Raw genomic sequence first — 16,436 nt, forward strand, 5'->3', positions numbered from 1 at the left:
TTCCAAATAACCGAGTTTCAAGTCGAGAAAAGTTTTTTTATGATCTTTTTTTTATGAAACCAGCAAAGATGAATGATCTTATATAGCGATAAACTAACGAAACTAGAGTACCGATAGTGAAATAAGCAAAGTTAACAATCAGATTAGAGTTATAGCCATATAGCACTCATAAAATAATAGCCACATCCCAGGCTGCCTCTGACTAACAACTATCTGCTCCAAAGGCAAATGCAGGGCTCTACTCATTTGGTTCTACCATGCTCCAACCCATGTGACAGATTTCCATATTCCATAATAGACATGCAACACAAAATACAATACAGACAGACAGAAAATAGATACATGGCTCCTACACCTGGCAAAGAGAAGGATTAATTAGTTTCTTTTTCCTGCATTCATTGTTTCTCTAATAATCACTGAGAATCCAAATGAAAATATTACTGAATATTGGTGAATATGATGGAAATTACTTGTTTAAGTGAACTTTATGCAAAATTTTACATAAAATGTAGGTCCTTATAGCCCAGTAACAACCGGCATCATTGAAAAAAATGAGAAGTTTTAAAAGACCAACAGAAACAGGAGGCACAGAGCTTCATGTGGGTTTAAGAGAAGTGGAGGATATTTCAACTGAGTAGAAATGCTAGGGTAGTAATTTAAACTTAATAAATGCAAATATATGAAGCAGGTTTTCAAGCTGATGCAGTTTCTTTAAATTAAAAAAACAAAATCTGGTCACCATTAGTTAACAACATTTCCAAAAAGAGATACAAGGGGTGATTGATAAGTTCGTGGCCTAAGATAGGAGTCAATTTTAGAAAATCTAGCACATTTATTTTTCAACATAGTCCCCTCCTACATTTGCACACTTAGTCTAGCAGTCGTGGAGCATACGGATCAGAAAGTGTCCACAGCAGGGGTGATTGATAAGTTCGTGGCCTAAGGTAGAAGGAGATGAGTTAGACAGTTCTTATTACATGCACATGCAGTTCAGCTCTTTGAGTGATTATGCAGAAAGTTTGATGTTAATAACTCATCAGTTAATACCTCATCAGGGGTGATTGATAAGTTTGTGGCCTAAGGTAGACTAAGATTAGTTATTAACTTCAAACTTTCTGCATAATCACTCAGAGTTGAACTGTATGTGCATGTCACAAGAGCTGTATAAGTCATCTCCTTCTACCCTAGGCCACGAACTTATCAATCACCCCTGCTGTGAACACTTTCTGGAGGTCCAAGATCCGTATGCTCCACGACTGCTGGACTAAGTGTGTAAATGTAGGAGGGGACTAATTTGAAAAATAAATGCGCTAAGTTTTCTAAAATTGACTCCTTCTACCGTAGGCCATGAACTTATCAATCACCCCTCGTATACCCATTGAAGGCACAGACCTTATTCACTTTAGTGGGAAGGCTTGGGAAAAATCCTCTAAAAATCTAATAATGGTCTCTTTGGTATATTTGCTGTGTACTTAGAGGACAAAGGTAGCACACTTTCTCACCTAGTATTTGTTTTTCCAACATCACCGTTCCAAAAAGTGAAGTTACACAATTGTACAAATAATAAAATCCACATATTGGCTAAACAAATCAGTTATAAAATTATTTTGGGATAGATTTCAATTAAAATGATATGCAATTATTCCGTAGCATCTATTAATTTAATATCCAGCTACTTCTTCCATTTCTTGTATTTATTAGCCATATTTGCTTTTCCTACTCACTGGTATAACAAAATTTCAAATCCTAACAATATTTGTAAAGCTGCCAAATGAAGCTGACTGTAAATTTATAAGGCCTGATTTTAACCACTGGGAGTAAAGTATATTCAGGTCATTCAGTTCCTTAAAGTTAAATGTTTTATTTGCTCATTCTTCCTCCTTTAAAATACTCCCTTTTTTCCAGTTACTCATACAAAACGTAAAAGATTTTTTTCCTCTGCTTATCTTTTCCAGTGGGATTGTTCTGACTGTTATCACTAGTGAGGTTGTCTCTCATTCTCCGATCTTCACTGATCAATGTCTGAAACAAATAGAAATTTGCTCTCTTCCAGGCCTGAACGGTCAAGTGATTCCAGCCATGAAGTCTGGGCTCAGCTTCCAAACAAACTCATTGGCAGGTAAGTCTTCAAGATACTTGTACCATTGACAATGCCACAAATGGGTAACTAGACTCTCATTAAATTATGGATGTCTATTGTGCTGTCTAATCTGCACAAATTGTCCGCTACCATTGTTTTCATAGCTTCCAACAATATCTAACTGTGAGCTGACTGGATATGTAACAAAGGCAGCAGTAAAGAAGATAGGACATGATATGATTTGGTAATATAGCAAAGTTTATAGAAAGGTATTCTGAGTCTCCAAATTCCTATTCTGTGACATTGCAAGGATCATTTTAACCCAGCTAGGACAATGGGAAAAAAGGGCAGGCATGTATTAGACAATGATTCCTGCCATCAACTTTAGCACAACACACAATTATGCAGATTTGATTATTATGTTTACTCTTGGTTGGGGTTAAGTTAAAACTGCCTATGTCCTGTGCACAGTTCAACTCTACTTCTTTATATAGAATTCACATGAAGTACCGAAATGATTACTTTTGGTTATTCAGAATTTATAGTTCATTGTACATCACGATGCCTTTCAGATATTTAAAATTTTATTTTTACTTTGTTCAATAGGAGATCATGTTTTGAAATCTTTCATTTCCTTCATCAAATCACTCGAGTTTGAATGATGAAAAGTTAGTTGTTCTAAATATTGTAGGCCATTTATCTACTTATATAAAGGTTCAAAGGTTCATTTTTTATTATCAAAGAATGTATGCAGAATATAACTCTGAAATATGTCTTCTCCAAATAGCCATAGAATACAGAAAGCCATATAAGTAGTTGAAAAGACATCAACTACACCCCACATGAAAAGAAATAAAAACTCACAAACCAAACACCCCAACCCCTCCCTTACACAAAAATGAAAAAATTACCCACCCCCCAAGCCTGCTGATCTGCAACAAGAAAGATGGGCAAGAACACGAGAAAGAAACTTGGAACCAAAAGAGGCAAAGTTACTCCAATAACTTCAATGTAGATTTTATATACATATATGACCTCTGCCTAAAGAAGCTAAGAAACTGAATACAAATGCCCAAGAAAGTAATCTTCATTAATACAACTGCAATGAAAATCCTCATAGCAAAATCTGGACCAAATTTATTCTGCACAGTATTACAGATGAAGTACTGAAGAAGGTTGAGAGATAGCAAGTTGCCTGCCTATACTCTTCAGGTGATCTTCAAAAATAGAAACAGTTATGTAATGAATAAGATAGTCAAAGTTTTGGGGTAAGACCCTTCTTCAGGACTGAGAAGGAAGGGGGAAAGATGCCAAAATTAAAAGGTTGGGGGTGGGGCGGGAGGGGGAAGGGGGCTAGCTGGAAGGTGATAGGGGAAGTCAGGTGGGTGGGAAAGATAAAGGGCTGGAGAAGAATTCATCTGATAGGAGAAAGCGAAGGAGGAGAGGAGCCAGGGGGAAGTAAGAAGCAGGTGGAAAGAGGTGAAAGGCCAGAGTGGGAAACAGAGGAAGGGGATGGGTACTGATTACCAGAAGGGGAAATCAATATTCATCCCATCAAGTTGGAGTCTACCTGGGTGGAATATGAGGTGTTGCTCCTGCACCCGGAGGGTGGCCTCATCTTGGCACAAGGACATTGACCAACACGTTGGAACGGGAGTGGAAATCGGAATTAAAATGTTTGACCATTGGAAAGTCCCGCTTGTAGCAGACGGAGCAGAGGTGCTGGACCTGCCGAGTTCCTCCAGCATTTTATATCTCTTGCTTTGGATTTCCAGCATCTGCAGACTTTCTCATGTTTATCAGTTATATAATGTACCACTAGGAGAGAAGTCAGTTTCAATTTTATGAGCTATTTAGTGTAGTGTGGGGGCCATAGCAAAACTGAAAAGCATCTACCCATTTATTTACATATACCACATATGTTCATGAATGATTTAGGCCCTATTAAGCCTAAAGTACACAAAACAAGACAAACTAACAGTAAGAGCAATGAGGACGTGTATGAGGCCTTATCAGACGCCTCGGATACACCCCTTCAACATCCAAGCTCAGAGAGTGGGAGGGCAGTTTTGAATAACCAATCCGAGAAACAATGAAAAAAAATCCAAATATTTTCTTGCAGTTCTGCAAGGGTTTAAAATCAATTGAGAGAATCTATTCCCACACATGCCCACAATAGCTTCGTAAACAACACATCATCTTACACTAATTTATTCCTCCTATTATCCGTAGAGTCCAATGACTTCCTTAACCAAAATTACTTGGGGAAAGAATTAGCTTATATACTCTTCTGGCATAAATCTAGAAATGCCATGTAATAATAACATCTCATCTCCAGCAACAGGCATTTACACTATGGGCCATTGTGGCTGAAGTCCAGTAGTTCTATTAGCTACACCTATTTCTACTCCGACTGATGGCTGAAAATTAAAATTCATATGGATTGGTTTTAGATTGTTGCTTATTGGCAAAGCCAGGATAGAAGTAGCTAAATATAACTTGCAGGTTGAGTCAGTTGTTAGGAAGGCAAATGCGATGCTAGCATTCATTTTGAGAGACCTAGAATTGAAAGCAAAGATGTAATGCTGGGACTTTATAAGGCATTGGTCAGACCACATTTTGAGTGCCATTGCTAAGATGGGATATGCTGGCATGACAGAAAGTCCAGAGGAGGTTTACAAGAGTAATCCCAGAATTGAAAGGGTTAACATTTGAGAAGCAATTGGTAGCTCTGGGCCTGAATTTACTGGAGTTTCAGAGAATCAGGGGATCTCATTGAAACCTACCAAATATCGAAAGGTCCAGATGGAATGGAAGTGGAGAGGATGTTTCCAAGTATTGGACCAGCCACAGAATAGAAGGACATCCCTTTAATGCAGAGATGAGGATGAATTTCTTTAGCCAGAGGGAGGTGATTCTGAGGAATTCATTGCCACATAGATGGCTGTTGAGCTCAGTCATGATGTATGTTTAAACCAGAAGTTGATAGGTTCTTGATTAGTTAGGGTATCAAAGATTTCGGGGAAAAAGCAGGTGAATGGGGTTGAGAGAGAAAATAAATCAGCCATGATCGAATGGCAGAGCAGACTTGATGGACCAAATGGCCTAATTATACTCCTACATCTTATGGTCTTAACCTCCTCAACTCCAGGGAAAGCAGACCTTGCCTCTGCAGCAGCATCTCAATTTTACAATTATATTCAAATCCCTCCCTCTCTCTCTCTCTGTGATCTGCTACAATCCTACAAACACTACACATACACTGTTTTAGTTCCAGCTGTCAGCACATTCTCAGTTTCCTATGCTTTCCCTTATGCAACCATCTCCTTTGTTATGTGAGCCTTCAGCTATGGAATTCCACTCATCCTCCACCCACAAACTTCATTGCTTCTGTATCTCTCCACAAGCCATCCCACCAAGAAAGGCAAGCCAACAAAAACACTGTTAGCTGCAGATTCTGCCGCAAACCACACACTATCCTAACATGGAAATATATCCCTTAATTAACACAGGATCCAAATCCTGAAAGTGCTTTCTCAACAACAGTATCTGTACCAGATGGACTGCAGCAGTTGAAGGGTGGAGCTCCTTGCCTTTCTTGATGAGCAAGAAACAGGGGCATTGCCAAAACTCTTGCCACATAAGTTAGTTAAAAAATATTATAGGTCACGAAGTAAAAGACTTCTTAATTTTGTTATATAAATTTTCCATCGAGTCTGCTCTGCCATTTCATCATGGCTGATCCATTTTCTCTCATAACCCCAACCTCCTGCCTGTTCCCCATAACCTTTCGTACCCTGACTAATCAAGAACCTGCCAACCTCTGCCTTAAATATGCCCAATGGCATGGCCTCCACAGATTCACCACCCTACAGCTGAAGAAATCCCTCCTCATCTCTGTTCTAAAAGGTCATCCTTCTATTCTAAGGCTGTGCCTTCTGGTCCTAGACTCCCCCACTATTAGAAATATCCTCTCCACACCCACTCTATCTAGGTGTTCAATAGGTTTCAATGAGGTTCCCCCCACCCCAACCATTCTTCTGAATTCCAGTGAGTACAGGCCCAGAGCCATCAAACGCTCCTCATACGATAACCCTTTAATTCCCAGAATAATTCCCATAAACCTCCTTTGAATCCTTTCCAATGTCAACACATAGTTTTTTAGATAAGGGGCTCAAAACTGCTCACAATACTCCAAGTGAGGCCTCACCAGTGCCTTATAAAGCCTCAGCATTACATTCTTGCTTTTATATTCTGGTCCTCTCAAAATGAATACAAACATTGCATTTGCTTCCTCACCACTGACTCAACCTGCAAATTAAGCTTTAGAGAATCCTGCATGGGGACTCACAAGTTCCTTTGCACCTTGGATTTTGAATTTTCTCCCTACTTAAGCCTAAGCTTTTATTCCTTCTACCAAATTGCATGACAAGACACTGCCCAGCACTGTGTCCATGTGCCACTTACAGTATATGTCCATTTTTCTAATCTGTCTAAGTCCTTCTGCAGCCTCCCTCCTTTTTAAACACTGATTGCCTCCCACTGCAAGTTTGTATAGTCTGCAAACTTGGTCAGAAAGCCATCAATTCCATCAGCCAAAACACTGACATATATAATGTAAAAATAAGTTGTCCCAGCACTGGCCCCTGCGGAACACCACTAATTATCAGCAGCCAATCAGAAAAGACTCCCTTTATTTCCACTCTTTGGATCCTGCCAATCATTCAATGCTTTTTTTTTAGTGTGTCGCACCAGACAGTCAGCCATTCAATGCTATATCCATGCTAGTATCTTTCCCGTAATACCATGGACTCTTATCTTGTTAAGCAGCCTCATGTGTGGCACTTCGTCAAAGTCCTTCTGAAAATATAAGGACACAACATCCACCGATCCTCCTTTGGTTTTCCTGCTTGTTAGTTCTTCAAAGAATTCCAATAGACTTTTCAGGTAAGATTCTCCCAGAAGGAAACCATGATGAATTTGACCTCTTTTTTCATGTCTCTCCAAGCGCCCCAAAACCAAATTGTTAATAATCTATTCCATCATCCTCCCAACCACCGAGGTGAGGCTAACTGGCCTATAATTTCTTTTCTTTTGCCTCCCTCTGCTCTGGAAGAGCAGAGTGACATTTGCAATGTTCCAGTCCTTCAGAGCCATGCCAGAGTCTATTGATTCTTGAAAGATCATTACTAATGCCTCCACAATCTCTTTATCTACCTCCTTCAAAACTCTGGGGTGCAGTCCATCTGGTCCAGGTGACTTATCCACCTTCCAATCATTCAGCTTCCCAAGCACCTTCTCTCTAATAATAGCAACTATACGCACTGCTGCCCCCGAACCTCCAGCATACTGCTAGTGTCTTCCACAGTAAAGACTGATGCAAGCTACTTATTCAATTCATCTGCTATTTCCTTGTTCCCCATTACTCTCTCTAGCATCCTGATATTCCCCTTTACCTCTTTTTTATTCTTCATAGATCTGAAAAAAGCTTTTGTATCATGTTATTGGCCAGCTTATCTTTATATTTCATCTCTTCCCTCCTTATGCTTTTTTTAGTTGCTTTCATATATTTTTAAAAGTTTCCCAATCCTCTAATAAGTCTTTCAATAATTATGGTTAGTGACAAAGCTCATGATATTTTATATTGGGTATTTTGCTCTCCATTTTTGGATTAAAGATGAAAATTGAGGAAATATATTCCCATCACATATATTTTAAATTTCAACATTTAAAAAGTAGAGGAAATACTTCTATCAAAAATATCAATGCCTCATTGTGGACCATGAACTGCTACCTTCCTGTCAGCTTGAACTAATCTGGCTATTCTCCTCTGTCCTCTCTCATTAACAAGGCATTTTCATCCACAGAATTGTTGATCACTGGATATTTTTTGATTTTTGCACAATTCTCTATGAAATCTTGAGACTATTGTGTATGAAATCCCCAGCAGATCAGCAGTTTCTGAGATACTCAAACCACCCCGTATGACACCAGCAATTGTTCCATGGTCAAAGTCACTTCAAACACATTTCCTTCCCCCATTCTGATGTTTGGTCTGAACAACAGCTGAACCTCTAGACTATATCTGTATGCTTTAATACATTGAGTTGCTCCACATGATTGGCTGATTAGATATTTGCATTAACAACCAGGTGTACCTAATAAAGTGGCCACTGAGTGTAGAGTATATTGCTAATCAAACTTGGCCAAAGAGTTGGGCTTTGATGACCATTATTCTAAAATAGGAAAGAGAGGTGAGGTTTAGGATAAGAATTCCAAAGCTTAATATATTGGCAGATATCAGTACTGACTTGATTAGATGCAAAGATTCTCGAGTTGAGAGTTTTACAGGCGTGTAGCCAGCTTGGAGACTGTAAGTTATTAAGCACCATCAAATGAGATTTTTTGAATTGAAGTGTTGCTTAATCCAGGAGCAAACACAGGAGACTGGATGAACAGGACATGGTGCAGGACAGGGTGTTTCCGATGACTTCAGACTTAATCAAGGATTTAAGTGTAGAAGGAATAAAACCATGGAAGAGAACTTCAACAATTAAGCATCTAGGCATTTTTCTGGGGGGCGGGGGGATTCAAAAATAACTTGTATTGAAATATTTCTGATGAATAATTTTCATCCATTTAGATTGGGTCACAAATTAGTGTCCTATGGTCCTTAATGAAGTTGTAATTTGTTGATCATTCAAATATCACTTCTCATAATTTTACATTTTATTGATCTGTGCACTATCAAATATGATCAATAACTTTTAAAACAATGTATTTATGTTTCTACAATCGGGTCCTTTCTCATGCTGAGACGGCTACAATTCTTCAGTAATTCTCCCGTACACCATCTGGTGGTTTACAATAACCAAGTGCTGCGCCTGAACTTTATGATATTGACAAGGGCTTCAACGTGTGCCAACAGGAACCTCTACTAAATCCTTAAGTGGGAATCGGCAACCTGCACTCTAGCAGATTTTTCATAAATTGTGGTTTGCGAAGGACACTTTCAAATCACACCCAATAGACTATCAGGTAACGCAGGGGAATCCAAAGAAAACAAAAATTTGCTTTGTACGAAACGCTTTTGAAAACAGTGACTTTCCGCTAACAGGATAGCAAACAAACACGTATTGATTAAATACGACCTCACTCTATCAAGGTGTGTATTGGGGGAGGGGGGGCATAAAATTTGTACCATGCACCTAAAACGCCACAGTAATAATTACGCAAACAACAGGAATTCTGCAGATGCTGGAAATTCAAGCAACACACATCAAAGTTGCTGGTGAACGCAGCAGGCCAGGCAGCATCTGTAGGAAGTGGTGCAGTCGACGTTTCAGGCCGAGACCCAGTTAGTCCTGACGAAGGGTCTCGGCCTGAAACGTCGACTGCACCTCTTCCTACAGATGCTGCCTGGCCTGCTGCGTTCACCAGCAACTTTGATGTGTGTTACAGTAATAATTACATGTCTTTAATAATTCGCATAATAACTGATAAATAAAAATTAAACCTGCCATATGGAGAAATATCTGCGCCTTGCTTGGTCTATGGCCCAAGGTAAGTGAAGTATCCAAACGACTTTTCTCTACAGCAAATTAAAGTCAATTGTAATATTTCAGGGAAAAATGCAATTATAATTTGCGCATTTCTAGCAAAGTGCCAAATTGTACAACAGTGTAGTTCTCTAAGCTTTCCAAATCGATACTTTCGTTTCCCAATAGCAGAATAAGATATTATTCATCCTCGGAGCAATGCTACAGTGTGTTGTAATTTCAGGCAGAAATTCGACATTATAAAGACGTGCACTACTAGCATATAATGCAGTATTAAAATCACTTTACCTCTTTGCAGAGTGGAAGATTATTTGTCATGCTGAAATGAAAATTTGTTGCGAAAAGCAACGTAAGAGAGAAAATGCAAGAAGGAGCGGTGTTTCCATTCATGGTGAGGCAGATATGCGGGGTCGGTGGTGTCACATGCAGAGAAGCTGGCGTTCTCTCTCACCCCGTTTCTCTCTCTGTTCCCTCTCGTGAACGCTCCTTTCTTTCTGCTTTGACAAAGTGCGAATACAATGAACTGGTTCTGCCGCCTCGCCTCTTTCCGTCAGTTCGCGGAAACTCACGGAAGTGCCCGAAACCTGGGACGGTGGTCTGACAAATGACAGGTGCGCCACCTTATAGCAAGTGAGAAGAATTCTTGATCACACAGGCCGCCTTCCTCACCATCCAAAATATGTAGCAAATTTGTGTTTCATGTTTGAAATAAGCTTGCAACGCCTTCCCCTGGCGTCAACTATTGTTACATTACATCATTTCATGTTACAGGTGCACACAAAGGTGAAATAACAATTGAATGCTTTGAACCTAAAGAATTCGACGTTCTATACTTTAAATAATTCACGTTCCAGGCAATAAATCTAAACTGGCCACAAATGAAATTCTATTTCAATTCCAAACGAAGCAAGCAGAAAACTAAACAGCCCCCGGTGCTATAGTTACAGAACGTTGTGCCATAGGGAGCTCAAGGGGGAAAAAAACTGGAGCTATTCGGACAGAATTCCACAGAAAAAATTCAAACTCAGTCGAATATATCACATTCGGATTATTCTTGTTCACAGGATGGACAGCGTTATTGCCCATCCTTAATTGCCCCTTTAACCTAAGCAGCTTTTTAAGGAAGTGTCCACCTCATTCTTTTAAAATGAGAATTCGACGTCAAACAAAACATTTTCTTCTCTGGGAGGGTTTATTTTCCACTTATTCAGTAGATGTCAATATTAGAAGACTAGCATTTATTGCCCATGAGCAAATGAACTGTAGTTATTATAGCTGATAGTTAATCACACAGTTTTAACATTTGAGTTGAAGAAGTTGACTTTGGTTTTCCTTGATATGACTCTGGATGTCCACACTTTCTTCAAGATGGCCTTGAAGAAAACTACTCTGGCCTTGTTAATCCTGGCTTTGACATTCCACCATATATACTCACAATGCTTCCAAGATAGACAAAGGAAGTCACTTCTTCCAGGTTAGTATTACTCACCACTGCAGTGAATGCTATAGAGATAGTGCAGAGGAGATTTACAAGGATGTTGCCTGGATTGGAGGGCATACCTTATGAGAATACCTTTTCTCCTTGGAGCGACGGAGGATGAGAGGTGACCTGACAGAGGTGTATAAAATGATGAGGGGCATTGATCATGTGGAAAGCCAGAGGGTTTTTCCTAGGGCTGACACGAGGGGGCATAGTTTTAAGCTGCTTGGAAATAGGTGCTGAGCGGGTGTCGGGGGTAAGTTTTTCACACAGAGAGTGTGGTGTGTGGAATGCACTGCTGGTGGCAGTGGTAGAAGCGGATATGATAGCGTCTTTTAAAAGCCTCTTAGACAGGTACATGGAGCTTAGAAAAATAGAGGGCTATGCACGAGGGAAATTCTAGGCAGTTTCTAGAGTAAGTTACATGATCAGCATAAAATTGTGGGCTGAAGGGCCTGTAATGTGCTGTGTTTCTATGTTCTATCGCTAAAGGTCTATAGCAGTTTACCTTAATCACTTTCATTTTATCTACATTTGGTCTTCGACACAGCATGGTGGAGTTAGTGGTCAAGGCCCTACAAGAACCACAGACCTTCATTGACCAGTGCCTGAAAAGAATCCTAAACATCAGATGGACTGACAAAGTAATGGACCAGACACCATGGGAAACACCAAACAGGAATCTGTACAGATACAAATATGCAAACAGGAATGGAGTGGATTGGTCACACCTGTGGAAGCCAAACAACATCTCCAGGTAGGCATTAAAATGGAATCCCCAAGGAAAGAGGGAAAAGGTTCGTCCAAAAAACATGTGGAAGAGAGGTATCAAGGCTGAAATTAGATGATGGGGACACTCCTGGTCCATCATCGAGAAAATGGGTCAGAACAAAGGATGAAAGAAACAGGAGGTCATCGGTGGCCTGTGCTCCACTGGAAGCTAAGGGTCCAAGAAGAAGAAGGGGAGGTTAATCACACTGGTGAACCAAGATTCACACAGGTGTTTTAATGGTAAACCACTAGTGGCACCAGCATTTCATTCCAGAACTTACATTCCCCTCCTGCATTGTTTGGTTCCCTTGATTGTCTGGCCCCACCGTAAGTTGACCACTATGTCACTGTACCTCTGTGGCTGGTGGTTTCTAACCATCGAGCTCACTAATGCCTCTATTTCTTAAAGAGGCTAAAGAAATTTGGCATGTCCCCATCGACCCTTACTACTTTGTATCAATGCACCATAGAAAGCAACTGATCTGGATGCATCAGGGCTTGTTTTGGAAACTGCTTGCTTTCAGTGACTATAAGAAACTGAAGACTTGTGGACACAGCTCGGAACACCACAGAAACGAACCTCTCCTACATGGACTCAGTCTATACTTCTTGCTGCCTCAGTAAAACAGCCATCATAATCAAAGACACCACTCACTCCCAACATTCACTCTGATCCTGTTTCCCATCAGGCAGAAGACGCAAAAGCCTGAAAGCACTCACTTGTAATTATTTGATCTATATGAACAGTATGCAAGACAAGCCTATCACTTTACCTAGGTATGTGTGATAAAAGTAAATTAATTCCAATTCCAATTCCATGGCTTCATGACCATTGTTAGTTAGCATTTCTTTTAAAGTCTGGATTTATTTAATAATTTTTTTAATGCACAGTAGCATCGTGGTTAGCACAACGCTTTACTGTTGCTGTCAGTAAAGAGTTTGCATGTTCTCGCCGTGACCACTTGGGTTTCCTCCAGGTGCTCCAGTTTCCTCTGAGAGCCCAAAGATGATAGGCTAATTGTCATTGTAAATTGTCCCATGATTAGAACATAGAACACTACAGCATAGGAGCAGGTCATTCGACTGACAATGTTGTGCTGAATCAGATAAAAAAAATTTTTAAAACCCAAACACTAATCCTTTCTGCCTACACCATGTCCATATTCCTCCATCTTCATTACAGCCATGTGCCTATCCAAACTTCTCTTAAAAGTCTCTAATATAATTGCCTCTGCCACCACACCAGTTAGTGCATTCCAGACATCCACAACTCTCTGAGTAAAAGAAAACTTAATCCTCATGCTCCCTTTGAACTTAACCCCCTCAGCTTCAATGCATGCCGTCTGTAATTAGACATTTCAACCCTGGGAAACTGATACTCTCTTTCCACTCTATCTATGCCTCTGATAATCTTGTAAACCTCTATCAGATCTCTTCTCAGCCTCCAGCACTCCAGAGAAAACAACCCAAGTTTATCCAACCTCTTATGATAGCACATGCCCTCTAAACTAGGCAGCATCCCGGTAAACCTCTTCTGCATCCTCTCCATAGCCTCAGCATCCTTCCTATAGTGGGGTAACCAGAACTGTACGTACTACCCCAGACGTGGCTTAACCAGAGTTTTATAAAGTTGCAACATAACTGCCTGACTTTTAAACTCAGTGCCTCGACTAATAAAAATAAACATTCCATAAGCCTTCTTGACAACCATTAGGCTAGTATTAAATTGGGGGATTGCTGGGTGCTGTGGCTCAAAGGACTGGGAGGGCTTATTCCACTCTGCATGTCAATAAACAAACAAATAAATAAATATAATAATTTCCACAGCTTTAGCACTAGGATTTGAACTCCATACAATACTTCAATTAGAGAGAAAACTCAAAACTGCATCACAATAATGTACGGATGCAGTACTGTGAAAATACTAAATCAAACTACCCTAGTTATCACTAATAATGGAATCAGATTGATATGGACTGCAGTGTAATACTGGTCTATAGAGGCTTGGCCAAGGAGTTGGGATTTAAGGAAATTCTTACATAAGGAATAGCAGCATCTCTTGTGACTAAAGGCATGCCCACCAATAGACTGAAGAGTCTGGAATTCACAAGAAGCTGGAATTGAAGGAATGTTGAGCTGTCATAGGGTTTAGAAATGGATAAGGTTACAGGGAATCAATGAGGCAAAACCATAATGAGTTCTGAACATAGGAATGAGTCTGTTAGATTAGGTGGGTATGTTAGCATAGTGATAAAGTCAGTAGACTGGTAAGTCAGAGACCCATATCAATGATTATAGACATACAGCAAAAAAGGCCCTTCTGTTCATCATGTCTACGCTAACTATCAAGTACCAATCCCATTTGCCCTGGTCTGCTTTCCAGTTTGAGTGCTCTTAAATGTAGTAAGAGCATCTGCCTCCACTATTTCCCCAGGCATTGCAATCCAGAGTGAAACCATCATTTGGGTGAATAATTTCTTCCTCCAACTCCCTGTTACCCCTCACCTAAACCTCCTCCCTCTGGTCTTGGACACCTCTGCAATGTGGAAAATTCTTACTATTACCCTATAATAATTCTGCATATCTTTGTCAAGCCCCAGTCAGCTTCTTCAATCGAGGAAACATGCCCCATTTGTCCAATATTTCCCCATAACTTAAATATACTGTTGCCCAGCACACATGTACACCCTGTCTAAATGTCCTGCAAATCCCCCACCCCCAGCTTCCCAACTCACAGGCAGACTTTCATCTAGCACTGGTTTAATCTTTTATTGCTGCCTTTGTACATATTTATATAACTACTTGTTGTATTATAATAGGGCCAGTGATATTATACTGTTTTACATAAACATGCAATTTGCACTTCATGTCAACCTGTCAATCTTCAGGCCATGCCACTCTGGGAGATGTGCTAATTTTCTTCTCTGAGTGTGTGTGCTGGACCATAACGAAATGTGCTTTAACCCCAGAGGAACAATGTTTCATTTGGCAGTATACATGTATATGGTTGAATGACAATAAACTTGAAATTGAACTTGAATATACCATCCCAGACAATATCCTGGTGAACCCACTCTGGCGATATGGGGTGAAGAGTTCAAAGCCAGGCACTATATAAACTTAGCTTAATAAATCAATGTGTTACGTGGCTAATATTAGTAAAAGTAAACAGTGAACACCGGATTGATGTTTTGAAACCTATCTGATTCACAAATACCTTTAGGAAAGGAATCCTGTCTCCTTATTAGGTCTGGTCAATTTGCAGATCTATAGCAATGTGGTTGACTTTAATTGCTTTCTTTATAGGTTGGCAAGCTGCTCTGTTCTCCCTTCTGGTAAAGGATTGTAGGGGTTCAAAGAGGTTGTCAACATTCCAAACGGCAGATAGAGATAGGCAAGATATTTTGGTTTTGTTAGTGAAGCACACATCTTCCGAATGATCAAATAAAAATAGCAAACCAAGTGTTAATGCAGGTCACACACATAAAAGTTGCTAGTGAACGCAGCAGGCCAGGCAGCATCTCTAGGAAGAGGTACAGTCGACGTTTCGGACTGTACCTCTTCCTAGAGATGCTGCCTGGCCTGCTGCGTTCACCAGCAACTTTTATGTGTGTTGCTTGAATTTCCAGCATCTGCAGAATTCCTGTTGTTTGTGTTAATGCAGGTCAATGTTTATCCATAAGTGAACACTTGTTTGCTCTGTGAAACATGTCTTTATATTTATGGTTTTGGGGTTGTTGTGGGTGAGAGGCCAGGCAGAAGAGATAATTGAAATAGACAACGCTGAAGCTGACAAAGCCATGGTTCGGTAGATCAATCAATTGTTATTACAATGAAGTGGCAAGAATTCTGTTCATACTAGAACTAGGATACCACATTCAATTCTCATCACAGAGAGGCAAGCAAATTGCTGGACACTTCAACGGCCAACATGGATGATCCTTAAAGTTATAGGATTAAATTATGGAGAAAGATTTAAGAAAAGTCCTCTTACGGTTTAAAAATAACAGCAGAAGAATAGACGTGACAGGGTGTACTGAATATTAAAAATACAGTGGGTTAATGGAAATCACTGTTTCTGACTGCGTATTCTGACTAAATTTTGACTAGTAAACGAAAGGAAAATCACAAACATGAGAAAATCTTCAGATACTGATAATCCAAAGCAAGACACACAAAATGCTGGAAGAACTCAGCAGGCCAGGCAGCATCTATGGATAAGAGTAAACAGTCAGCGTTTTGGGCTAAGACCCTTTATCAGGACTGGAAAGAAAGAGGAGAAATCAGAGTAACTAAAGGCAAATGTCAGGAAGCATTTATTTACAGTATATAAAAAGTCATTCATTCATGGGGTATTTTCTAAAATTGGCTTGTGTGGGGCAGTCTCTGAGATCAGGCAGGTGGCAGTTAGATATTACTGTCCAAAGACTTTAGATGATGTGGAAGGATGTGTTGGATAGGCCTAATTATTTATCTTATCTAAAGCACGTGATCTTGCCATTATCTTATTACTTTACACAATTGATGCTGCATTTTCTGAAATTTT

At 39.9% G+C, this 16,436-nt stretch overlaps 1 protein-coding gene across 2 annotated transcripts in view; it reads right to left on the reverse strand.

Moving 5' to 3' along the window:
- The window catches only part of elapor1 (endosome-lysosome associated apoptosis and autophagy regulator 1), a 120,236-nt gene extending 110,104 nt beyond the window's left edge, over window positions 1-10,132 (reverse strand). For both annotated transcript variants that reach the window (XM_072278666.1, XM_072278667.1), the window contains exon 1: window positions 9,928-10,132. In XM_072278666.1, the coding sequence (XP_072134767.1) occupies window positions 9,928-10,029 (102 nt within the window). In that variant the 5' untranslated portion in view covers window positions 10,030-10,132. The remainder of the gene's footprint in view (window positions 1-9,927) is intronic.
- Window positions 10,133-16,436: the final 6,304 nt, after the last annotated feature.

Source organism: Mobula birostris, chromosome 14 (genome assembly GCF_030028105.1).
Source record: "Mobula birostris isolate sMobBir1 chromosome 14, sMobBir1.hap1, whole genome shotgun sequence".
NCBI classification, from domain to species: Eukaryota; Metazoa; Chordata; class Chondrichthyes; order Myliobatiformes; family Myliobatidae; genus Mobula; species Mobula birostris.